At 66.0% G+C, this 23,878-nt stretch overlaps 2 protein-coding genes across 3 annotated transcripts; one reads left to right on the top strand and one right to left on the bottom strand.

Moving 5' to 3' along the window:
• The first annotated feature begins 4,874 nt into the window (after window positions 1–4,874).
• Window positions 4,875–5,927, top strand: FNDC11 (fibronectin type III domain containing 11). The gene has a single exon (XM_032387812.1). It carries the CDS (start codon window positions 4,875–4,877, stop codon window positions 5,874–5,876), a length of 1,002 nt encoding a protein of 333 aa, XP_032243703.1. The 3' UTR covers window positions 5,877–5,927.
• A 2,562-nt stretch (window positions 5,928–8,489) lies between these two features.
• Window positions 8,490–23,494, bottom strand: HELZ2 (helicase with zinc finger 2). 2 transcript variants are annotated; one of them, XM_032387675.1, is made up of 20 exons: window positions 23,406–23,494; window positions 21,450–22,547; window positions 20,982–21,165; window positions 20,796–20,903; window positions 19,904–20,421; window positions 19,172–19,813; window positions 17,122–17,905; window positions 16,789–16,864; window positions 12,870–16,704; window positions 12,621–12,739; window positions 12,391–12,522; window positions 12,143–12,304; window positions 11,915–12,062; window positions 11,693–11,809; window positions 11,417–11,609; window positions 11,123–11,257; window positions 10,749–10,967; window positions 10,452–10,608; window positions 10,185–10,352; window positions 8,490–9,940 (listed from the first exon to the last, which is right to left on the bottom strand). In XM_032387675.1, the coding sequence occupies exons 2-20, from the start codon at window positions 22,490–22,492 to the stop codon at window positions 9,816–9,818; spliced, it is 8,865 nt and encodes a 2,954-aa protein (XP_032243566.1). In that variant the 5' UTR covers window positions 22,493–22,547; window positions 23,406–23,494; the 3' UTR covers window positions 8,490–9,815. The 2 variants fall into 2 exon arrangements, 1 of the variants encoding a protein (XP_032243566.1); XR_004297440.1 differs by lacking the exons at window positions 8,490–9,940; window positions 10,185–10,352; window positions 10,452–10,608; ... (2 more) ...; window positions 11,417–11,609; window positions 12,621–12,739 and having other exon boundaries at window positions 11,733–11,809.
• Window positions 23,495–23,878: the final 384 nt, after the last annotated feature.

Here is a 23,878-nt window from a genome sequence, read left to right as displayed (position 1 = left end):
CCAGAACTGCAGCAGACCACTTCTCTCTGAAACACACCCTGGGGGCTTCCTGGGGCACAGCTCGTCCAATGTGCAAACTGTACTGTGGCCATGGTGCCATGAGCTGGCCCTCCCTGGAGTCCGAGCAGCTCTCCGGGACTCACAAAGCCTGGAGGGGGCAGGGGGCCCCGAGGGGCAGCCTCTGTGGAGCTGAGACTCATCCTGTGGGAAGGCGGTAATTGAGAAGAATGTAGGCTACTTACAAATACAAACTTAGGGAAGGGCCTGGAAGGGCCCTGAAGCTTCTGCTCCACCAGCCTCGCGGGGAATCTGCCCACCCCACCCCATCACGCACTCCTCCCGTGCTCGTCAAGTCTGGGTTTTGCACACCAATTTCCTTAAATCCTTTATACTTATGCTGCTTCTCTCCTGGGAAACCATGCTTCGAGCCTCTGGTCCTCTCGGCCGCAGGGAGGCCCTCTCAGGTCGTGGGAGGGTCTCACTTGTGCTGACTGTGCTTGGGGTCAAGTGCTCTGAACACTGGACACTCCCAGTCCCTCCGAGCTACAGTGTTCCAGCCGCTAGGACTCAGCACATTCCACCTGGTGGTCAGGGCAGGCAGGGAGGGACCCTCCTCAGTCCTCTGGCCTCCATGCCTGGTGCCCAGGCCTCCTGTCGGCCCAAGCAAAGGCCAGAGAGTGAATCGGGGGACAGAGCGCAGTGGGCTCCAACCCCCATGGCATCCTACAGATGCGGAAACAAGGTTCTGTTCACCCCTCCTCGAGGTCAGAACGGGGACATTTTCCAGCAGGAACATGTGCTGGGCGGTGGGGGCCATCTCCAGGTGACTGGGACAGAGGGCCTGAAGAAGGCCCCATCCCCCAGAGGGAGAGAGGCTCCTCCTCGACTGCTCTGGTCAGTGGGCTCTGGGGGAGCACCCCACGCACGGCCACCTCTCTGCTGGGGCCCTCCTCCATCCCCTCACCCCCAAACCCCCAGAGCACCTCTCTTCACCCTCCTCTCCCCTCCAAGCAGCCTGTTGCCCCTGCACACACCCCCGGGGCCAGGTGGCCGGCAGCAAGAGCCACTTTTGTCCGTCTTGTCGTTGGCAGTTCTCAGACTTGCCTCGCTCCTGCTGGCCTAGCTGCCTGCCCCCAAGCTCCAGGTTCAGGGACACACCGTTCCCTTCCTCCCCTCACCCTCCTGGCCCAGGACGGCCCTGCCCCGACTCCGCCACTCTCTTGTTAGCCTCACCTCCTCCATTGGCCCCAACCACAGAAAACGGTGCTGGTGGGGGTGGGGAGGTGCGTGCGTGAGGGGGAGGACCCCCAACTTGGGATGGGGTTAGAAGACATGGTTCTAAACCTGCTGTCGGACTCACCAGCCGTATGACCTCGGGTAAGGTGCTAGACCTCTCTGCCTCCATTTCCCCGTCTCTAAGAGCATTGAGCCTGCAGGGGCCGAGTGAGGGTCCAGACGAGCTCTACTGGGAGGAGGAGGGGGCTTCCTGGGCATTCAGCCGAGGCTGGCAGCCCAGAGCATCACACCATGGGTTCATTTTCTGGAGGACACGCTATGGGGGTCTGTGGTTGAGGCGCACCCTCCCCCCTGTGATCCCGCCACCACCAGGCTCCCCACCCTCACGGCTCCTAAGGCTCAGGGGCAGCGCAGCCTGGTACTGTCCATCATGCCAGGGGCTGCCGCTCAGCGACGGAAGGAAATACACCCAGCAAAGGGGTCCCCGAAGGCTGCGTGCCATGCGGCTCCTTTCTACAGCGGTTTCAGGGACGGAGAGGACAGTAGTGGTTGCTGGGGGAAAGGAGGGGTTGGGGGGGCTGCACAGGGCAACGTGGGGGTCCCTGTGGGGTAGGCCAGTTCCATGTCTCGCGGTGTCACTCTCACTATCCTGGGTGACCTTGCATGACCAGATGTTCTGAAAGATGATGATTCCACTGGGAGAACAGGGCAAGAATCATGGGATCTTTGTGGTATTTTTTACAACTGCGTGTGAATCTACAATTCTCTCAAAATTAAGAATTTAATTTTTAAAAGTTAAATAGAAAAAAGGGGATGGGGCCAAGGAGATGGCAGAGGTCCAAGACATGCCTGGCCCAGAAGATCGGGGTGGGGAGGGGTCTCTCTGTCCCTCTCTGTGGGTGGGCTGCAGGGTGGGGGGTGTCTTCCTCCTCTCCCCCTTTCCAGTGTCAACTTCCCCCTCAACCCTCAGCAACCCCCCTTTCCAAATAACAACAGCTAGCATTTGCTGGGAGCCCAAAACAGGAAGAGGAGGGCAGAAATGGCACCCCCCCCCAGGTCTGACCTCCTGGGGCCTCCATGCCCACCCAGGCCTGGGCCTGAGGATGAGCTGATGGGCCCCTAGCCAGGGAAGCCTCTTCCCAAGAATGGGGTCACCCAGAGGGGAGGGGTGCACTTGTGGGGCAGGGGAGGCTCTGGACATAGAACAGACTGGCAGGGGGGCTGAGGGACAGATGCCCTATCCTGGAAGAGGCCCACCACTGTCCTTCCCCCCGGGGCAGCGACACCCACAGGAAGGGCACCCTGCCTCCCTTCCCCTCCCCCATCCTCCCCAAGGATGACTACTGCCCGGGGGAGGCCCCAGGCTTGCTGAGACATCCCAGAGGTCCTGAGCCCAGCTGGGGGCTACAATGGGGTTCAAGGGAGGGGCTGACGGGCTCCCTGGAACCGTGGAGACCAATCGGTCCAGACGCAGATCAGGAATAGCAGCCCAGGCAGGCGTAGTGATGGCAGAAGCAGCTGCTCCAATCCTGCTCTGTTCCCTGGGGTGGTGACGACTGTCACCCACCTGCCAGTCCACTCATGAGGTCACTGCTGCTCCCCGCAGGTCTTCCCACGGGTTCCTGGGAGCGGGGCACAGGCTGGGACCGCGAGCAGAGCCCTCTTTCCTGCACCCACCCCTCCAAGCCTCGACAGGACCCCGGGACAGGGCCCCGGCATAGGCGCGGCAGGCCTCGGTTTACTCCTCTCTGCGCAATCCTGCTCTGGGCGTGGCTTTCGGAAGAGCCACTCGTGGTGGTTCCCAAGTCGGGGAGGAACCAGGTTCCCCAGGGAGGGAGCGAAGCCTCGGGACTGCTCTGTCCTCCTGGGACCGGGGTGGAGGGCGGGGCCGGGGGCCGGACGAGTGGCTCGAGTCCGAGTCCGAGTCCGGGTCTTGGGACCAGACAGCGCCCCCCGCCCCGCCCCGCCCCGCGCGGTCTTCCCGAAGCTCTTCAAGTGGAGGGGCCCGACCCGGCGGAGTCTCCCCGCACCCCGGGGCCCTGGGCTACCGCCCCACCCTGCCCCCACCCCCAGGTCGGGCGGGGCGTCACAGAGGCCCGCGGTCCCCATGGCAACCGCCGGACGCAGCGGCGCGCGCTGGGCGCACAGTCAGCCGGTTGGCTCTCTCCGCTCCGGGAGGCAGGGCAAGTGGGCGCTCCTGGAGGCTGGGCGCGGGCCGGGGAGGCAGGCTGGTAGCTGGGGAGGGGAGGGGGTGGACCTGGGGGCTTCTGGAAGGCCCAGGAGGGTGTAGGTCTGGGATCCCAGCCAGAGCACAGAGCGGCCCCTTCCCCAAATTCACGACCAGCCCCTCTGCGATTTTCCAACCGAGAGACTGCTTGCGACTGGGAAACATCCCTGAACCCACAGTCAGACCCAGGGGCCAGAGCAGGACTTAGGCTGGGGTTCCTGGGGTCATGCTTCACCTCATCCCAGATACCCTCTCTGTTGTACCCAGGGCCTGCTCTGGCTTGTCTGCCCTGGGAAGGTGAAGGGCTGGCCTTTGGGGAGGCAGGCAGACTTGGGTCCCAACCTCACTGCCACTTAGCAGTGTGGCCTTGGGCAGGTCACTCAGCCTGTCGGCTTTCTTTGTAATTCATCCAACCCTTGGGTTGCTGGGACTACCTGAGCTCTCCCAAGTGAAGCCACCAGCCTGCACAAGGAGCTGTCTCACTGTCGAGGGCGGGAGGGCTGGGACCTGGGACAGCAGTCGGATTGCTGGCCCCTTCTCCAAGGAGCACCAGCTTGCAGGACCAATCCTTGCCGCCCGTGGCCTGCCCCAGCCGGCCCCAGCCTCCCCAAGGTGGGCCACTGCCCCCTAGAGCTGGGAGCCGAGGCAGGGTAGCACAGAAGGAGAGTCAGGCCCTGGAGTTGGTGGCTGGCCTCCAGCCCTGAACTGAGAGCAAGCTACGAAGCACTTTAGCCTCAGGCCACCCTTCTGTGAGATGAGATGACAGGACCTCACCACCCTGAGGGGCTTCAAGGCATAGAGTGGGGGCTCAGTAACTAACTAGAAGGCGAGGCCCGGGCTACCCTGCCTCCTTCACTGGCTCTGGCCACCACCTGGCCTTGTCTTGGGCTGAGCCCTGGCCCTTTGCTCTGATCTGCAGTGACAGTGAGGCATGGAAGGTCCGCAGGGACGTGGTGTCCCCCGGGGGGAGTCTGGTGCCGCGCAGACAGGATCGCATTGAATCCTCTCAACAGTCCCGAGGCAGCACCTTCACCCCATTCAGACGAGGACCTGAGGCTTTGGCCAGGCCACACAGCTGGTCAGTGGCTAGGGTTCCTGCCCAGGCCCGTCTAGCCCTAGGGCCCATTGTCTCAGCCCTTCCCCGTGTCCCTGTGTCATCACAATGGATAATCAGTAGAGTGGTTGCCCCTCAGTGTCCAGTTTTATCCAGATCGGCAGCCTTTTCCCAGAGAGATGTGCTCTCCCCACGAGCTCCTCCCCCTGGGGGCGGACAGAGGGCCCAGTATGGAGGGCAGTGGGCCTGAAGCCACCCCTCCCCCACACACACTGACCTGAGTGAGCCCCTGGGTGGGTGCAGAGGCCAACTGACCGTGTCAGCTCACACCCCACCCTCTGCCCCCTGCTCCCAGACATGAACTTCCAGGTGACAGGCCTGGGCCTGGACAAGATGAAGCTAGACAGTCCCCAGTCCTTCCTGGATCAGGAGGAGGCCGAGGAGGCTGAGGATCAGCAGCTGCTGGAACCAGAGGCTTGGAGGGCCTACATGGAGCGCCGCACGGTGCTGCGCGAGTTCCTGACCTCGGACCTGAGCCCCCACCTGCTCAAGCGCCACCATGCCCGCATGGAACTGCTCAAGAAGTGTTCCTACTACATCGAGATCCTCCCCAAGCACCTGGCCCTGGGGGACCAGAACCCCCTGGTGCTGCCCAACACCATGTTCCAGCTCATCGACCCCTGGAAGTTCCAGCGCATGAAGAAGGTGGGCACCGCCCAGACCAAGATCCAACTCCTGCTGCTCGGGGACCTGCTGGAGCAGCTGGACCATGGCCGCGCCGAGCTGGACGCTCTGCTGGAGTCGCCTGACCCGCGGCCCTTTCTGGCGGGCTGGGGGCTGGTGGCACAGAGGCTGGCAGACCTGTCGGCAGTCATGGACAGCTTCCTGGCCATGATGGTACCTGGGCGCTTGCACATCAAGCACCGTCTGGTGTCTGACGTTGGCGCCACCAAGATCCCGCGCATCAGGCTCATGCTGAGCACCAAGATGCCCGTCATGTTCGACCGAAAGGGGTCGGTGGCCCACCAGGACTGGGCCAGCCTGCGCTGGTTTGTCACCACCCAGCCGGCGGCCCCGGAGCAGTTCGAGCTGCGCTTCAAGCTGCTGGACCCACGGACACAGCAGGAGTGCATGCAGTGCGGCATCATCCCCGTGGCCGCCTGCACCTTCGACGTCCACAACCTGCTGCCCAACCGCTCCTACAGGTTCACCGTCAAGAGAGCAGAGAGCTACACGCTGGTGTACGAGCCTTGGAGGGACAGCCTCACCCTGCAGACCAGGCCGGGGCCCCCAGAAGGGCCCACCCCCAGTCGGCTAGGCAAGCCGGGCCTGCCCCTGACCACACTTTCTGAGAGATGATTTTCTAATATTTATCCACTAATAAAGACTATAAACACACACACACAATTAAAGAAACAAACCTACTTACGTTTTAGACGCAGCTGCAGCTGTGCGAGTCTGACTCTGCGCAGCCTCCCCCCCAGCCCCAGGCCCCCCAGGTTCCTGCCCCCTTCCCAGGGGACACCCCAGGCTGGATCTTCCAGGATCGCTGTCCCCGGAGAAAGACGAGCAGCCCTGGCAGCTGGCTGCCCCGAGCAAGGACGAGAGCTTCTCCGAGTGGCCCTGCCAAAGCGGCAGCCCCTCCTGCATCTCCCCCTCCCCGTCTCCGGCACCGTAAGCAGCCCCGCAACCCTGGCACAGGCCCTGGCTGTCTCTTCCTGTGTCCTAGGCCAGGGCTCCCTAAGGGGAACAATAACCTCGTTGGGGGCAGTCATGCCCCATCCTATTGCCCCCAGCATCACTGGAGTTAGGGCAGAGGGCGCCCAGGCCATCAGGACATTGTGTTTTTTAAATGACAAGGTCTTCTCCCCAAAAGAAGCTGAAGCTCATCTGTACTCCTGTCCTAAGGTGGCTGAGGGCCCCAGGCAAGGGAGCCTGGCAGAGGGCCTCCCCGAGACACAGGCCAGTGCCCAGCCCCGTGTGGGGGGCCGGCCCCTCCCTGCTGCCTCAGTAGGCTGTCCTTGCCCCCCTCCCCCCGCACGGTCGTGTGACCACCAGTGTGGCCAGCAGCCCCCTCCCTTCCCACGCCCACGTCCTGACGCAGGTGATGCGAAGGTCGGCATCTGCCTGCTGCTGCAGCTTGGCTGTGTCCAGGTCCAGGAGGGACAGCACCGTGTGCCATGGCCAAGGGGAGCTGCCAGTATGCTGAGCTGTCCTCCGCTCCCTTGCCCACCATACGGGCCACTAGGCCCTCTGAGAGCAGAAGGCCTACAGGGCAAGATGACCGGGAACAGGGACTGTCTCCCCCACTGGCAGAGAAGTGGTTTGGAGAGAGCAGGTCCCCAGCTGTCGGAAAGGCCCCAGGACCTGCCCACCCCCACCCCCACCCAAACCCGCTATAGACAGAGGGGGAGACGGTCCTCCTAGGCCTCTCCAGTAGCTGACCCACTGTGCGCCACTGCATGCCATTCAGGGGGTCAAGCCAGACTGTCACACCCTCTGTGGCATCATGTGGCTATGGGGCGGACACTCCTGGGTGTTCCTCAGGGTCCCGTCACCCCAAAGCATCCTGGAGAGGGGGGAAGGAGGGGGAGGGGTCCAGAGCAAAGCCATGGTACTCCTCGGAAATGACCGGAAATGACCAGCGGTGGAGGTAGGGCACAGGGTAGGGGGAGGAGGCAGGGAGAGAAGCAAGAACTGGCCAGGGACCAGGGATTGGGCTTTGTGCCAGGTCATACCATCCATCCCACCAAGAAGGGGGCAGGCTGGAGTCGCGGTTCTCCAAGGCAGGCGGCTATGGGCCAGGCGGCTGGGGGTCATCCCAGATCCCCGCGCCTCCAGCCCTCATGCGACGGCAGCTGCCCAGAGGCCAGCCCCGCGGCAGGTCCCCGCTGTGAGGGCCCCGCACCACCAGGCCTGGCGCGCCCGCGTCTTTGGACCTCGCTCGCGCGCAGGGCCAAGCGCTTTTTCTCTGCGCCGAGCTCCGTTTGTTTCGCCGCCTTGCACGAGAACGCGCCGGACTCCAAACCTTGACCCTCTTTGCGGCGACGCCCGCCCTCCGCCTGCGGCCCCGCCTCGCGCCGCCTCTGCGCGCAGGTGCCCCGCCCGCCCTGGTTCCCCGCCGCCCCGCGCGCGCTCCGGGCTTCGGCGCCCGCTCCTCTGTGAAGCCCTCCCTGACTCCAGGCTGAAGAGGTCCCGACTTCCTGCCGCAGGGCGCCTGTTGGTCCTCGTTTCGACTGCTTTCGACCAGGTAGTAAAACTCCTCCATGCCTGCGTGGTTGGCCTGGAATGAAAGTGCGCTCCCCGGCGGGGCCCGTCTGGCTCCCTCTGCAGCCTCACAAGGAACACACAGGCCTCGGAGCAGGCCTTTGACTCCTTGACTCTCTGTGACCTCCACACCCGTCTGATACCCATGCGGGCACCTAGGGAAGCCAGGGCCTGGGCCCGCCTTCCTCCATACAGTAGTGCTGTTGGAGGTACTGGGCACCGGGCGACAAACCAACCAGGTACGGAATGGCCACAGTTGGCTTGGAGGAGGTGTGCGGCGTTCCAGGGTCCTCAAGCATTCAGACCCTGGGCCACGCAGGACACTGGCAGGGCTGGCAGCCTCAGGGACTTTGGACTTGGCCTGGGGTCTGCGTTCAGTAGGCTGGGCATGCCTGCATCGCCTGGATCCAGCTCGTCCCTGTGGCCCACCTTCACCAAGTCAGCCCCCCACCCAGCTTCCACTGTTCTGGCACAGACCCTGCTCAGCCCACTGGCTGTGTGGTCCGCTGTGACATGGGGACATGGGGACACCAGCCCCTCCCAGAGTGCTTGCTTGTCCAGCATCCGGCTAGAAGGGGCTCTTGATTCTTGACAGACTCAGGAGCCACCCTGCAACCCAGAACAAGAGGAGGCGCCTCCCCTTCTTGCCCCCCAGTAAAATCTCAAACACCCAGAAGTGAGAAAAACATTCAGAGTGGTCTTTATAATAAAATTATTATTGAATCATATAACACAGAGTCCAAGAAAATATATAAAAATTGGAATGTAGAAATTGATTTGTAGAAAACATCAGAATATCACTCCCCCCCCGCACCCCCCCCACTGGCAGATGGTCTGCAGCAAGGCCACAGAGGGGGGCAAGCCCCTCCTAGTATGAGCAACTGGTTTGCCACATCCCCCAGGCCACAGGGACAGTGGAAGTGCACAGACTCTGGGTCAGCGCTGCCTGGGGGGGGGGGGGGTGCGGGGGGTTACTGAGGTGAGGGCTGATATCAAGGCAAGGGTTTCCAGAGCAGTTAGGACATAAATGCACCCTGAGACCCTGAGGGACAGGTGAAGGTCCTCAACTTTACAAAGACAGACACACAGGACAGTTTGTCCCTAAAGCCCTGACCTGGGAGCAGGCTTGAGGTTGCAAAGGGGAGGTAGAGCTCAGGGAGAAGGCACAAGGCTGCCCATCCAGGGGCACCTCAATCCCAGTCCCCACCCACACACCCATGGTCCAGGCAAGGCTGTGTGGGCATCGGGTTCTGGTCTGCCCTTCCTCCTGCAAGGGCAGGTGACCCCTGAAGGACACAGGGCTATGGGTCCCAGTTAGACAGGGTAGTGGGGATAGAGAAAAGGCCCTCTGTTCCAGGGAGGCATCTTTGCCTAAGTTTGGGCTAAGGAACTTGTTCCAGTAAAAAGGACACTGGCGTTTGGTTTATTTAAAAATAGAAAATAGGGGGGCCTGGCTGGCTCAGTTGGTAGAACAAGCAACTCTTAATCTCAGGGCCATGAGTTCAAGCCCCTCACTGGTCATGGAGCCTACTTGAGAAAAAAAAAGAAAGAAGAAAAGAAGGCTGAGCTCCACACCCAGCGCCCAGTGTGGTCAGGCCTGGCATCCAAAGACCAAAGAGTAGCCCCACTGGGATTTCCTTCCCCACCCCAAACCTTCCCAGCAACACCAGAAGGTCCAGAGGACTTCCCCCCTCCATCCCACACTCCTGAGATGTTCCTTGTCACCAAATGTCCCCACAAAAGCAGCACAGCGGGGAGAGTTGGGATTCTTCCTCCCAAGTGTAGGCACACGCTGGCAGGGCGGGGTCTGGCCTGCTCCCGCCCCGGGGAGAGGCCAAGACTCCAGGAGGGGATTATTGCTCAGAACCGCAGCAGAGACCCAGCCACGTAGGCGGGGCGGCCACAGTGCCCACCGAAGGCACGTGGGATTCTGCTGAGTGGGGCCTCGCAAGGCAGCCCGCAGAAGGGGGCTCAGGACTTCACCTCGCAGTCCTGGCAGCCCGAGGGCAGTGGGCAAGCAGAGTGGGCTCTTCAAGGAGACACCGCTGGCCTCCTCCGAACTCGCACCTGGCTGGCGGGCACGAGGGTCTGCTGGTCCTCACAGAAGTCCAGGAATCTCCGCCAGAGAGGGCAACAACGCAGGAGGCGGTGGTCTCCTGCGGAGATTGAGGGAGGGGAGAGGAGTCCATGGTAGACCTCAGCCCTGCCAAAGCCCTCCCCACCCCCAGCCGAGCAGCCACACCCCCAGGAGGAGCACCCCCCAGCCCTCCCCACCCCCAGCTGAGCAGCCACACCCCCAGGAGAAGCCCCGCCCCAGCCCTCCCCACCCCCAGACCAGCAGCCACACCCCCCAGGAGGAACCCCGCCCACCCCTCCCCACCCCCAGCCGAGCGGTCCTACCGATGAAGCAGAGTCCCTCTTTGGCCCGGGTGATGGCCACGTTGACTTGATTGGGGTCCACCACAAAGCCCAGGAACTTCTTAAGCCAGCTCTTAGTCGGCCGCTGGTCCAGGTCACTCTCCTGGCACGTGCGGACGGTGCTCACCAGCACGTAGCGCCACTCACTTCCTGCGCAGTTGGGCAGGCATGATGAGGCCCCAGCCATGCCACCTGCCCCCACCCTGTGACTGCTGGCCCACGAGCCCCCTGCCCCAGAGCCGCACTCACCCTGGCTCTTGGTGATGGAGCACACGGTCACTCCAGTGACACCCTCTCGCCCAAGACTCTTGCTGATCTCCGCAGCCTGAGCATTGTAGGGAGTGAGAATGGCGACGTCTTTGGGATCCACTGTCCTGCCCAGGGTCAGCTGCTTGGCAATGCGGACCTGAGGGACCAAGGGGGTGCTGTTGAAGCTGGCCCTGGTACCTCTCCTGCCCTGGATCTGTCCCCCCAGTTCCTCCACCTCCTCCTCCAGGAAGCCCTCCCTGACCAAGAGGCACCTGGGAAAGTCTCACGGACACTCACCACCTCTGCCACCTCCTCCGGGTTGGCCTTGGAGTTTTCATTCCCTTCATCTGTGGACACCAGAAGGCTCTGCTCACGGCCCTGCACGTGGCCAAAGATGACAGAGCAGCTCTCCTTGCCGACGTGGCCAAGGATGCTGGGCGGCCGCTTCAGGCCCCACCAGGTCTTCAGCTGCTTCTTGTAGAACTCCATGGAGGGGAAGGTACAGACGCCCGCGTGCTGCAAGGCAGGGCATGCGCCGGGGCAGGTCACCTACCTGCTGGGGGTCTTGGGGGCCAGGGTGGACACAGGAGGTCGGGGTGTGGGCAGCAACACCTCTGGCATGCCCGGCCTCAGAGCACACCTCGGGCTGGAAGAGGCTGGGACTGGCTTACCATGCGGTACTGAGTGTCCAGCAGGTAGGCGTCCATGTGATACCTCTCGAAGAGAGACCGATCCAGCCCCAGACTTTGCAGCTGCTCGTTCTTGACCACAGGCCGCAGCTGCTTGTGGTCCCCAAGAAGAACCACCTGGAGGGACAGGCAGGCACAGTCCTGACACCTGCCGATGAGGCCCCCAGCTCCATGGCCACGGCCACTCCACCACGACCACAAAGCTGCCCTCCCAGGCAAAGGCCACACCCACTGACACCTGCCTGGGGCTCCCAGCTCCCCGCCCAGCTCACTCACCTTCTCCGCCTTCGAGAAGGTCACCAGGGGGATGAGGGTCTCGGGCTCTGTGGCCATCCCTGCCTCATCGATGAGGATCTGCCGGACAGCCAGCCTCTTGAGACTAGCTGAGGCCGCACACGAGCACGTGCACAGGATGACCCTGTGCTGCTTCAGCTCGAACTTCCGCGCCTTCCCCAGGACCTGCTTGTACCTGCCCGGGGACACCGTATGGTCATATACCGCCCCCCATATACCTCCACGGCAACGGACAACTCCACGACCCCAACTGCTTACTGGCTGAGGTCGTCCTTGGAAAAGGCCTCCCCTTTCTGCAAACGGGCATCGAACTCCCTGATGTCCCGTGCATAGGGGTTGGAGGGCTGCCGGATCCTGTGGTGCAGGGTGATGCTCCTGGGGTGGGGGGGACATCCATAAAGCCCTGTGTTACCCCTCGCCCAAGACAGGACTGTGGGGCCTTTTGCCTCCACCCATAGACAGACAGCCGACAGACTGCACCTGAGGGCCTGGTTGGGCCTCCCCTCCCGAGGGGTCTTCTTGGGCGGGCCGCTGCTGCCCACACCCAGCATCGGGAACTCGGTGGCCTCGGCCTGCTCACTGTACACTCGCAGCGGCTTCAACTCTTCTCTCCTGCTCAGCAGCAGTCCTGGGGGCAACGGGGCATGAGAGACTGTCCCCGGGGCCAGCACCCCCAGGCAAAGCCCCCACACAGCCAGCCCAGCGCACCTGCCAGGACATCCACCGACTTGTTAGAGGGGCCGCAGTACAAGATGCAGGGGCCCCCCAGTGGCTTCTCCTCACCGGGGGCGCCGTAGGCCTTCACCCACTCCTCGTTTGACTTGTGAAACCAGAACACAATGTGGAAGCCCACCACCGTCTTCCCCGTGCCTGCAGGCAGACAGCACCATGAACAGAGACCCCGGCCGCCTGCGCGGGCAGCCCCGGGCACCCCACCCCCGCAGCTCGGGCCCCACCTGGCGGGCCCTGGATCACCGTGAACTGCTTCTGCAGGGCCGCCCTGACAGCCCGGTTCTGGCTGGAGTTCAGCGTGTGGTAGCCTCCAGGGAGGTCGAACGTCTGTCTCTCCAGGAGCCTGCCGTACGTCCCTAAGGAAGGGTCAGGCCTGCCTGAGCAGGGGCGCAGGGCAGGGCCCAGGCAGGATGAAGGGACTGGGGGGGTGGCGCTGGAGGGTCCCTCGACCTACCTCTGTGGAGGGTCTGCTGGGAAGGAAGACCGCAGGCCGGAGGGATGGGCCGGCCCAGGGCAATGCTGACGACCAGCGGGGACGCACACTCCAACTTACGCACGGCTTCTTCCTTGCGACTGGGGGCGGGTGGCAGTGAAGATGGACCCTGGGACGTCCACAGGACTCCCCCCGGGAGGACACCCAGGGAGTTCTCGCCCCACCCGCCCACCAGCTTCTCCCTGGCTTCTCCCTGTGGAGGCCACTCACATGTCAGGAAGCTGCTTGGGCAGCACCTCAATGGTGAATCGGGTGCCAGGTCTCAGCACCTCTTCTGGAACCTTCTCCATGGCCATGTGCTGGATGAAGAAGTGCATCTGCCTGGGGGTCTCCTGCCAGTCAGCAGAGCCCTCCTTCCAGTCCCAGGGCTCCATCAGCCCGTGGGCCACCCATGTGTATGTGTCAGGGTCGATGCTCAGGAGGGGCCCGCAGGGCGGGGCGGCCAGGGGAGGCTGGCCAGGGCCAGCCGGGGGGCACAGCTCCCCTGCAGCGGGCATGGCCGGCAGCCCCTCGAGCCGGATGCAGAGGTAGCAGTGGCCGAAGTTGAGGTCAATGCCGTGCTCACTGAGGAAGGAAGGTTCCAGGCAGAAGGAGCCCCACAGCTGGCCCTGGGCCACCTGCTCCGCATCCCAGGATATGCTCACGTGCTGCAGCGTAATGGAGTCACCCTCGGAGACCGCGCTGGTGGCCGACTCCAGGGAGCAGAACGACCCCCACACACGGGAGTACTCGCCCAGGTCGAGACAGCGGTCCCGCGCCGCGCGGGGCATCTGGTCCAGGAAGCAGGCGGCTGGCCGGTCCACGTGCTCCAGGCAGAGGGTGAGGCCAGGCACCACGGTGCACAGCTGCAGACTCGGTACCAGGAACCCCCGCTGCAGGACGGCACTGAGCTGCACCTGCAGCGTGTCCCCGCTGCCCAGCTCCCGGGCCACCTCCACAAAGTGGCCGCAGCGGCTCCGCCACACGCGGCCCAGCTCCAGCGGCTTGGGCTCTGCTGCGCCCTGCTCCCGCACTAGGGCGGCCGCCTCGGGCCACCGCCCCTCCTGCACCAGCTCCAGCAGCTGCTGCCACAGGGCGGCCTCAAGCTGCCGGCAGTGTGGGTCCAGCAGGATGCCGGGCACCAGGGAGGGCCGCCTGTCCGCCTGCACCGAGTAGATTCGGCGCCGCCACCCCAGCCGCAGGCCCGGCCGCCTCACCAGGTCGCTGGGGTGCTCCGCCATCTGCAGGGAGCGGTAGTGGACGGGGCAGGGGTCAGGCAGGGTGTCGGGGTCGGCTGGGAAGAGCAGCCGGAAGCCGCGGGCGCCCGCCTCCACGCCCACCACGAAGCCCAGCTTGCTCTGCGGCTGGACCTTGAGCCGCGTGGCCAGACGCAGGCTTCGGGCCTGGCGCTGATAGCTCTGGGCACGCCCGTGCTGGTAGCTGAACTCCTGGCAGAGCCCATCGATGTCCCTGGCGGAGTAGGGGGAGCCCCCGTGGCCCAGCGCCAGCAGGACCTGCCGCTGCAGCACCACGTCCAGGTACCGGCGGATGGGCGAGGTGGCCCACGTGTACCAGTCTACCTGCAGCGCGTAGTGGCCGGCCGCCTGCCGTGCCCCTTGGCGGGAGCGGCCAAACACCGAGCGGCCCAGCGCCTTGCGGAAGTCGAGGCCCACGGGAGCCAGAGAGGGGTGCATGTCATCCGTGGTGATGAGGTCGGCCAGCCGGTCGCGGTCCCCGGCGCAGGCTGCGCGCTGCAGGAGCCCCCACAGGGAGCCCAGGAGGCGGACCCGTGTGCCGGGGGGGCCGCGGCCGTGCAGGCGGTGACGCAGGTGCAGGGACAGGGGCACCAGCTCTCGGTGCTTCTCACACAAGGCCCCGAGCTGGCGCTCGCTGGGCGCGGGCTGCCACCGCAGCGGCGTGACGGTCCGCGTGCGCTCGCTGCTCACCAGGAGCTCGGCCACCAGGCTGTTGAACTGGATCATGTACTCTTTGACCATGACGTGGGCCGCGCGGAAGCCCAGCGCACAGTCCTCACTGGGCTGCTCGTAGTGGGCGTCGGTCTGCAGGCGGGCTCGGCGCAGCACCCGGGAGAAGTGGCATGCGGCCACGACACAGGCGTCCACAGAGTCCAGGCGGGCTGGCAGCTCATGGCCAGCGCCCGGGTGCCGCTTGATCACATGCTCGGCTTCCTCGTAGGACAGCTGACGGTCAGAGCAGACCACAGAGGGCGCGAAGCGCAGGCCTTGGAGCTGGTCACTGCCCTTCTCGACGGTGAGGAAGAGGGAGATGGCCAAGCGGTCCTGGCCGGGCAGGAGGCTGAGTGCGTCCTGGCAGAGGCCGGCTGGCAGCATAGGCACAGGCTCCCGGTCAGGGGCGTAGAACGTGATGCCCTGTCTGCGGGCCTCCAGGTCCAGAGGCCCGTCCCTGGGGACAGCGCTGGCCACGTCGGCGATGTGCACGGCCACCTCGTACCTGGAGCCCAGATCTCGGACGCTGAGGGCATCATCCAGGTAGCAGGCGCCCTGGGGGTCCACGGTGAAAGTCAGGAAGCCGCGGCAGTCCTCCCGGCGGTCAGGGGCCCGGCCGAGCTCCGCCCGGTACTTCTGCAGCGCTTTGCTGACGGAGGCCGGCTCCAGCGAGGGCTTCCTCAGGCCGTGCTCCAGCTCCAGGATGCGGACGCCCTGCTCCCAGGTGGTGGCCTCGGGCAGCACCTCCAGGATGATGCCCAGGGGATAGTAGAAGCGCTGCCGCCACAGGACAATGCGCACCCAGAAGAGCCGACTGCTGCGGGCCTCGGCGGGGAGCCGCTCGTACCCCACGCGCTGCACGCGGCCCTGCTGGACACGGTGCACGGGCACCTGCAGCGGGTCCTTCAGCTCGGCCACGAAGATCTTGGTCACGGAGCCGTCGATGGGGGTCATGAGGCGAGGGTCCCACTCGTCCAGGCGGCACACAAACACCAGCTCGCGGCGTTTCCTCTTGAGCACGCCCACCACACGGCCCTGCAGCCTCCCGGAGGAGCCCTGGTCCCCTCCCAGGACCCTCACCAGCACCTCGTCCCCGCTGAAGGCCATCCCACAGTGCAAGCGGCCCCTGATCTGGATGGGGCCGGAATCCGTGTCGTCCAGCGGGTTGGCCACCGCCCGCTCAAAGGTCTCCTGCACGAAGGCGCAGTGGCGGTACAGCTCAGGCTCCGTGCACAGCAGCTTCCGCAGCGTGGCCCGCGGCAGGTTCCTGTACTGCTGGGCCTGGTGTGGGGACTTGGGCCTGACAACGGTGTCCAGCAGCCCATCTTCCCGGACGGTCACCATCACATTCCGGGCTTCGTCCAGGAGCTCCTGCAGGATGGAGTCGTCAGCGTTGAGCTCCGTGTCAGAAGGCCAGAAGTCCGACTCAGAGTCCTCGGGGTCCTCGGGTTCCCCATTTTCCGTGGCCATCGGCCCTGCCACCGCCTTCCCGGGGGCCTTGTTCCCCATCGACGAGTTCCCTGCTGATGGCGTGTCCTCCGCCTCCGTGGGCAGCCTGGCGGGCTCCCCCACCGCTGCGCAGCCCCCGGCCACGGACCCCAATGCCGCGTCCCCAGCCTCTGTCCTCTGTGCGGCTGCGTCCCCTCCCGCTGCTGAGGGCTTGGACAGGGATGTCGTCCCTTCAGCCTTGGCTGCTGGACCCACCCTCTCCGTGGCTGCATGCTCTGTGGCCGGAGCCCCTGCTGCCCCCTCCTCTGGGACAGTGTCCTGGGCCACGGCTGCCACAGACCCCTCTGCTTGCAGGGCCCAGCGCTGCCTTCGGACCACGTCCTGCTCGATGTGCTCCAGGGACAGAGTCTCGGGGCAGATGCTGCGGTGCTTCACACACTCGCGGATGAAGCTCTTCCAGAGCTTGCTGCAGGCCCCGAAGGAGCAGAGGGCCACAGCGTTGCCCACGGCCACCACCTGGGACTGGGCGCGGGTCATGACAGTGTTGAGCACACGGGCGTCGGTGAAGAACCCCAGGGCAGGTGCCCCCGAGCTCAGCAGGCTGTGGTGGTTATGGACGGTGCTCAGCACCACAACGCGGAATTCCCGCCCTGCAAGTGGGCACGGTCAGGCCGGGCGGGGGCGGGGGCGGGGCGGGCCGCCCACCCGCCCTCACCCCAGCACTGATCACCCACCTGGCAGGATCTCAAAGCTGCCCACAGACACCTGGCCCAGGTCCCTCTTCCTCAGCTCCTGCCTTAGCACGCTCACCTGCAGACACACACGGCCGGAGCAGCAGGACGGGGTGAGCGCCGGCGTGGGACACCGGCCCCCACCGCCTGGTGCCCCGGCGCCAGGGGCGGGGTTCGAGCCCTCATCACGCCCTGGCAGATTATTTCCTCAGTCCCTCTCTCAGGAGGGGAAACTGAGGCCGAGGAGGCCCCCCAGACCACGGAGGGGCCGGTGCCCTCCTCTGGGCGCCCCGTCGGAAGCGGGGCGGGCAGGCTATCGCCGCGGCTGGGGCTTACCTGGGCGCCATGGGAAACGGCGCAGATGTGCCTCTGCTCCCGGCCGCCCCAGCAGGGGGGCCAGCTGTGGTAGATGTCCTGCACCTTCTCGACCACCTCCACGACCTCCGCCGTGTTCAGCCAGGACGTGCCCGACATGTCTCGCTCGGGGTTGCCCGCCACGTGGCAGAACATGAGCGGGTAGCGCTCGGGGTGGCCAGGCACCTTGCCGCTGGCGTGGATGGGGCTGCCCTTGGCCACGTAGAAGTGCCGCGAGACGAAGCTGAGGATGGCCCCGGTGGAGCGGTAGTTCTCGTGGAAGACGATGCGGCTGCGCCGGGCGACCTCGTGCGCCTCCTGCTGGTAGTGGTGGAAGAGGCGGCAGAGCAGGGTGTGCCCCGCGGCCTGGGCGCCCGCCACACTGAAGAGCCTGGGCGTGACCTGCATGTGGTCCCCCGCCAGCACCACGCGGGTGCTGGGCGAGGCGTAGCGCAGCGGGGTGAGCGCCTCGCACTCCAGCATCTGGGCGGCCTCGTCGATGAGGATGTGCGAGAAGAAGCCGGCCGGCACCCGGAGCTCGCGGGCCTGGGAGGTGGTGGCGACCACGATGCGGTGCTGCTCCAGCTCGGCCCGCGTCGGGGGGCGGAAGGCCCGGCGGTCCTCCGTCAGGAGGCAGTACTGCAGCGTGGCCGCGTCCGTCTGGCTGGGCGGGCGGTCCGTGTACATCACCCGCAGCGGAGAGGCCTCGGGATGGCCGCTGCTCACGTAGCGGTGGAAATGCTCCTCGATGTAGATGTCGGCCGCGCTGAGGGGGGGAGGGCACACGGGGCCTCGGCAGCTGTCCGCTAAAGCACCCCGTGAGCCCAGCCGGCCCAGATGCCAGGGATTCAGCGGAGGCAGACAGACCTGTGTCCCGCCCCCACAGAGCTTAAACACCAGCAGAGGACAGAGGAAGGGGCGGGGGGGGGGGGGTCAGAGCCGGAGGAGAAGTGGCAGCAGCACAGAGGGCCTGGGTGGTCAGGGAGCGCTCCCTAGAGGAGGAGGTGAAGGAGCTGGCCATGCAGAGAGGCAGACAGGGGAACCATAGGGGCCCCTGCCTGAGGCAGCCAGGGCGGCCAGAGGCTATGGTGACGGCAGGCGGGCAGTGATGGCAGGTGGGCAGTGACGGCGGGTGGGTGGGCAGTGACGGCGGGTGGGCAGTGACGTGGGTGGGCGGGCAGTGACGGCGGGTGGGCAGTGACGGCGGGCGGGCAGTGACGGCGGGAGGGTGGGCAGTGACGGCGGGTGGGCGGGCAGTGACGGCAGGTGGGCAGTGACGGCGGGAGGGCGGGCAGTGACGGCGGGAGGGTGGGCAGTGACGGCGGGAGGGCAAGCACCCACATGCACCCAGGTGAGAAGCACCGAGGCCAGCCCCTCACACCCAGGGCCAGCGCATCCTGGGGACATGCCAGGGCCCCTGGGCATCTCTGCAGGGACCTGCTCCCCAGGACCCCAGGGATCCCCAGGCCCAGCTTGGGAGAGAGCCCTGCCCGGGCAGCAGGAAGTGTTGGGGCTAAGAAAACCATACTGACCAAAAGGGATCAACTGAGAGAGACTGAGGGAAGACAACACCAGAGCCTCACCCCGGGAAACGCTGGGCGGCCATGCCAGACCCCCACCCACAACTCTGTCTGGTCTAGGGCCCCTGTGGAGGCACCCACAGCCCCGCCCCCGGACAGCAGACCCTGACCCCCGGGGCACCCCGCACTGGGCCCGAGGCACACATGTCCCGTCTCTTTTAGCCCAGGGCTGATCAGCTATCAGAGAGAGTCCCAAGGATCAGCGTGACCCTGACCGCCCCATGGGCTGCACCGTCCCCGCCCCCGTGTCCACGGCGCAGCCAGAGGATGCAGGCCCGGCCCAGACCCGGCTCTGCCGATGGCCAGGCAACCCTGGCAGTCCACTCTGGCGTGAGCTGCCCAGGCCTCCAGTGACCCTGGGAACCCCAGGCCCCCCTTCTTCTCTGGCAGTGACCCCCCCTCAGCGGCACACTCGCCCCGGCCCAGGAAGCAGGGGGCAGCCCCGGGCTCACCTGTTGGTGTGTGTGCAGATGAGCACCCTGGTGTGGGGCTGCCGGATGACCTCCAAGGAGGCCATCGCCAGCGTGTAGGTCTTGCCCGTGCCGAAAGGACCGTAGATGAGCAGGGGGGCAATGGGCTGCATGCCCCTGGGGCAGCTGCCCGCAATGAACGCCACAGCCAACCTCTGCTTGTGGTTGCCGTGCACTGTGGGCGGGGTGGGCACAGGCACAGGCAGGCCACACGTCGGCAGGTCCGGCACCACCAGGCGCTCCTCGGGCAGCGCGTCCACTGCCTGGTGCCAGAAGCGGAAGGTCAGCGGGTCGATCTGGAACTGCACCTCCAAGATGGGGCTGGTTTCGGGCTGCAGCCCCAGGGCCAAGCAGCAGTGGGTGGGCAAGAGGAGCCACAGGGCCTGCTCCGAGATGGCCCGGGTTTCTAGCCGCACCTCAAACACCCTGTGGTCAGGTGCGGGAACAGGGGCCACAAGGGCTGTGCTGACCGCCCGGCCCAGCAGAAAGCCCTCGTGTGTGTCCGGCATCAGAGAGGAGGGGGTGGGGACCTCGGCATAGAGGGCTCCTGCCGGCGGGAAGAGCATGCCCAGGGCCGGCGTCTGCAGGGTTGTCCTCAGGGACACCGGGCCCCGAAAGTTCAGCCTGGTGGGGAGAATAGGGTCAGCGGACCGGGGCCGGAGTTCTGCGGTCAGCAGTCCAGCAGACCCCGTGGGCCCAGGAGCCCCCACTCACTTGGCCACCAGCTGCTGCTGAGCAGCTTCCTCCTCATAGAGAAACTGGTGCATCCTCTGCCGGTAGTTGGTGCGGGTGATAGGACCCGGCGCCGGGCCCCCGTGGCTGAAGTCCAGCGCCAGGGCGGGCACCTTGTACTTGGCCACCAGGGCCACCTGCTCGGCCGTCCGCTCCATGGCAGGCACCACGAGGCGGTTGCCCGTGTGCCAGCGCTCCAGCTCCTCGGGGTGGTCGCCTGCCGCCACCCGCCGGAGCCCCGGGCAGCGCACCTGGCCCAGCTGCAGCCCCAGCTTCCGCAGCAGCACCGGCCTGCGGCCGAAGTCGAAGACCACCCACTGCTCGAAGAAGCCGAAGGAGGCGCTCTGCACGCGCACCTCCACCCGGAACCTGGCTGGAGAGGCTCGCGCTCGGAAGCGCTCCCCCTCGGCATAGAGCCGGCCTGGCGGAAGGCAGGGGGCCACCAGCGAGAAGTCTGCTCCCAGCTCCTGCTTGAGCAGGGCCACGTGTAGCAGGGGCTCCTGGGGGAGAGACTGGATGGTGAGGCGGCCCCAGACCCTGCCCGCCCATCAGGGTCCAGGCTGACCCACGCGCCCCTCCCCACCATACTGGGCTTCCTGGCTGTGAGCCCAGAAGGCTGCTCGGCCTGTCTGAACCTTGGGGTTCCCCGCTGCAAATGGGATCGCAGAGCAGCCCCCATGGAGCCTGGGATGCTCAGGGCACACGAGGTAACTAGCCTGGTCCTCACTCTCTGTGCCGGCCGCTCCACAGAATAACGCCACAGGGCTCGACACAGGACTCGGGCATGCTTCAGATCACACAAGCACCGCAAGAGGACGCACAGGCAGCTCCAGACCCCAAACCCCAACCACCCCGGGGCTTGCTGACTGCTCACCTCAGAGTGGATGTCAAATATCCAGCTGTGCTGAGTCTTCTTCTCATGGGCCTGATGCACCAAGGGCTGGCTGCAGGTGACGGACACGCCATCAACGGTCTCAGCCACCTGCACAGGAAGCCCGGCCGTCAGCAGGGGGGCTCCGGCCCCGGCAATCCCCTGCCCACTCACTTGGTCCCCACTTACCACCAGGACCTCACTTCTGCTGCGCTGGTACTCAGCCAGCAGCCGCGCCTGGTAAGACACCAGCCCCTCCTGCCAGGCGGCCTGCTCCCGCAGCTTCAGGGTCTGAGCCCGTTGTATCCACTCCTGCAGCTCCTGCTCGGAATGCGCCTTGGTGCACACGTCCCCGTACTCACAGAGGCTGGGTCTGGGAAACGGGAGGTCGGCAAGCAGAGCAGGGGTAAGCCCTCTCAGCCAATACTGGTCTGTGGCGGGAGGCAGGGTGGAATCCGGGCCTGGGGGCAGGGCAGGGCGGGAACAGGGACCTCCTCCATCCTGTGCCCACAAGAAGAGGCCTCAGTGAACCTCCCTTAACCACCCCCCAGAGGCCAGGGCGGGAGCCAGCCGATAACAGAGGGGACCGAGAACCCCTGGTTCCAGCTGAAGGGAGGGTTCATCCCCCACCCCACCCCTGCACCCCACTGTCCTTACTGTGGGCAGAGCTCAAACGTGGAGAGCCCCATGGGTGGGCTGCGGTGCTCCCAGGACTCGGCCTGGTCCAGGGCCACCATCTGTGCATGCTCCAGGGAAGAGCAGTGGTTCTCAAAGGCCTCCTGGGAGTGGCAGGTGACCAGGCAGGCGTGGCAGTACAGGCCGGCCGCCGCGGGCTGGCCGTGGGGGACCGCACGCTCACCCTCCCTGGGGGCGGTGGGCGAGAGCAGGTCCCGCCGCTGGAGCCCGTCCAGCTGCTCGGCCTCCCACACGGCCATCTCCACCGCGCTGTGAGCGTACTGACAGCGGGATGCCCCGTGCCGGCACGGCCGCCCGCGCCCCACGTACATGCAGTAGGCCAGGGGCTGGCCGTACTGCGGCTGCGGCCGCACCTCCACGACCTGCTGCTTGCGGCGGCCCTCGGTGGTCACGTGGGTCAGGAGCGCAGGGCAGGCTCCGTGCTTGGGGCAGCGCCCCTGGGGGTCCACGGGGCAGAGGCGTGGAGGACAGCACCGGAAGCAGTGGGAACACAGCAGCTGGAAGTGGCCACCGTACTCCGCACGGATGGCATCCGCCGGGCCGTGCAGCTCGCCCCGGGCCTCACCCTGCAGCTCAGTCTTGAGCCACAGACGCCGGACATTGTGCTCACGCTCGAAGGTCCAGACCAGCGCCTCCTCCGGACTGCGGGCAAAGGTGCACTGGTTGTGATGGCGCTGGCAGCCGACGCCCGGCCTGTAGTACCAGCAGACTTCATAGCGGGCAGGCCGTGGGAAGCTGGGCCGGCGGTCCACCTTGTGCCAGAAGCGGCTCCTGGGGGCTCGCTTGAAGCGGGCCAGCAGGATCTCTCGGGGACACCTGTGCTCTACCCTGCGCAGGAGGTAGGTACTTTCATTGAGCCGCTGACTGCAGCGGGGGCAGGCCAGGCACAGGTCCAGCTGGGCGCGCAGCCCGGCCAGAGACAGCTCCTTGGTGGCCACGGGGCTGCTGGGTGATGAGCGGGCCCCTGGGGGCGCCATCCCTGGCTTGGCTCTGCGGAGTGCCATCCGGGGCTCACGGCTTCAGAGGGTCCTCCGGGGCTGCTCACCCATGGTGAGAAGTCTGGAATGGGAACAGCAAGGAGCAAGGTCAGATCCTGAGGCCAGGAGGTCCACGTGCACCCAGGTGGGGGCTCAGACACACTCTCCCTCAGGCCAGGGACAGTTCTGTCCACCAGACAGGAGGAGGGGGCCCCACTGACCTTGACCCAACCAAGACCCCTCCCACTTCTGAAGGGTCTCTGGGTGCTGCTCAAAAGGAGCCAGGGGGCCAGCCAGGGGGAGGAAGGCTGCCCTGGCAACAGGAGCCCTGGGGGCCCATGGACTCTTGGGGCTCCCGAGGAGCCTCCCTCTCTGATCCCCCCCAGCACTGACTCCCCCAAACACACAGCAGCCCCTGCTGGGGGGGGGCGGCGAGGCAGTGGGGGGGCCAGCAGGACAGCATCAGAGCTCCGGGAGGAAGTGGGGAAGCCCCGTCTGCATGGAACTTGCAGGGGAAACTTTGAGCACAGCGCCGAGAGATGTTTTGAAAGGAAATGGTTGCAGCCTCAGCCTTGAGGGGGAAAGCCCTCCCCGCTCCGAAGTGAACCTTCGGTCCAGCTGCAGAGGGACCAGGGCAGAGCCCAAGCCGGGTGGATATTCAGAAACAGGACGACACTAAGGGTTCTGGACTCGGGGTGCAGAGATCGCGGCCCCTCCCCAGGCGGGGCCGGGGCGGGAGCCGGGGTCGCGGCGACCGGGCTGCGCAGCTTCCCGGGGCCGGGGGCTCGCAGGTGGCTTCCGGGTACCCTCCCCCCGCCTCCACACCAGCACCCCCCTCCCGCGGGGCGCGGCCGCCCCCTCCGCTCCCTCTCGCCTGGGGGTCCCAGGGAGCCCGCCCCGGGACGGCGGCCGAGACCCCGGGCCCTCGCCGGGCGCTTACCCTGCGCGCGGAGCCGCCCCCCGCCGCCCGGCGCCGCCAGCACCCGCACCCGCCCCGCGCCGAGCGATCACTTTCGATTCTGCCCCCGGGTGACTCAAAGTGCTGACGCCCGATCGCGGAAATTACCTCACCGCCCCCCCGCCCCGCCCCCACCTCCGCCCTTCCCGCCCCCGGCGCCGCCCCCCCCAGCCGCCCCTGCGAGGCCCGCGAGCAGCCCGCGACCCCCGCCCCTCGGCCGCGGGGGGAGGGCCCCGAGGTCCACCCCCGCCCCAGGTGCCCCGCGCACACACAGACCCGCGGGGCGCCTCGGCTGCCGGGAGGATGGGATCCTCCGCAGTTTGCAAAAGGGGCCATGCCCGCGGGGGGGTGAGAAAAACCAGAAGACAGAGCAGAGGGGAAAGGTGCTCCCTCCAGAGCCCGCTTGGGAGCCCGCAGGCGCCCCTTCGCTCTAGAGCTGCGCTGGCAGCAGATGG

Source organism: Phoca vitulina, unplaced genomic scaffold, assembly GCF_004348235.1.
Source record: "Phoca vitulina isolate PV1807 unplaced genomic scaffold, GSC_HSeal_1.0 scaffold50, whole genome shotgun sequence".
NCBI classification, from domain to species: Eukaryota; Metazoa; Chordata; class Mammalia; order Carnivora; family Phocidae; genus Phoca; species Phoca vitulina.
The sequence above is the reverse complement of the archived record's forward strand: the minus strand, read 5'-3'. Positions and strand labels throughout refer to the sequence as shown.

Bases quoted from the DNA above. Each gene is read 5' to 3' on its own strand.
- FNDC11 (XM_032387812.1), top strand. From the start codon at position 4,875: ATGAACTTCCAGGTGACAGGCCTGGGCCTGGACAAGATGAAGCTAGAC.
- HELZ2 (XM_032387675.1), bottom strand. From the start codon at position 22,492: ATGGCACTCCGCAGAGCCAAGCCAGGGATGGCGCCCCCAGGGGCCCGC. The intron at 11,810-11,914 runs GTGCAGTCTGTC...CCCCCACCCCAG, and splicing joins AGGCCCAACCAGGCCCTCAG to GAGCATCACCCTGCACCACA. The intron at 11,258-11,416 runs GTGAGTGAGCTG...CTGTCCCTCCAG, and splicing joins CCTTCTCGAAGGCGGAGAAG to GTGGTTCTTCTTGGGGACCA.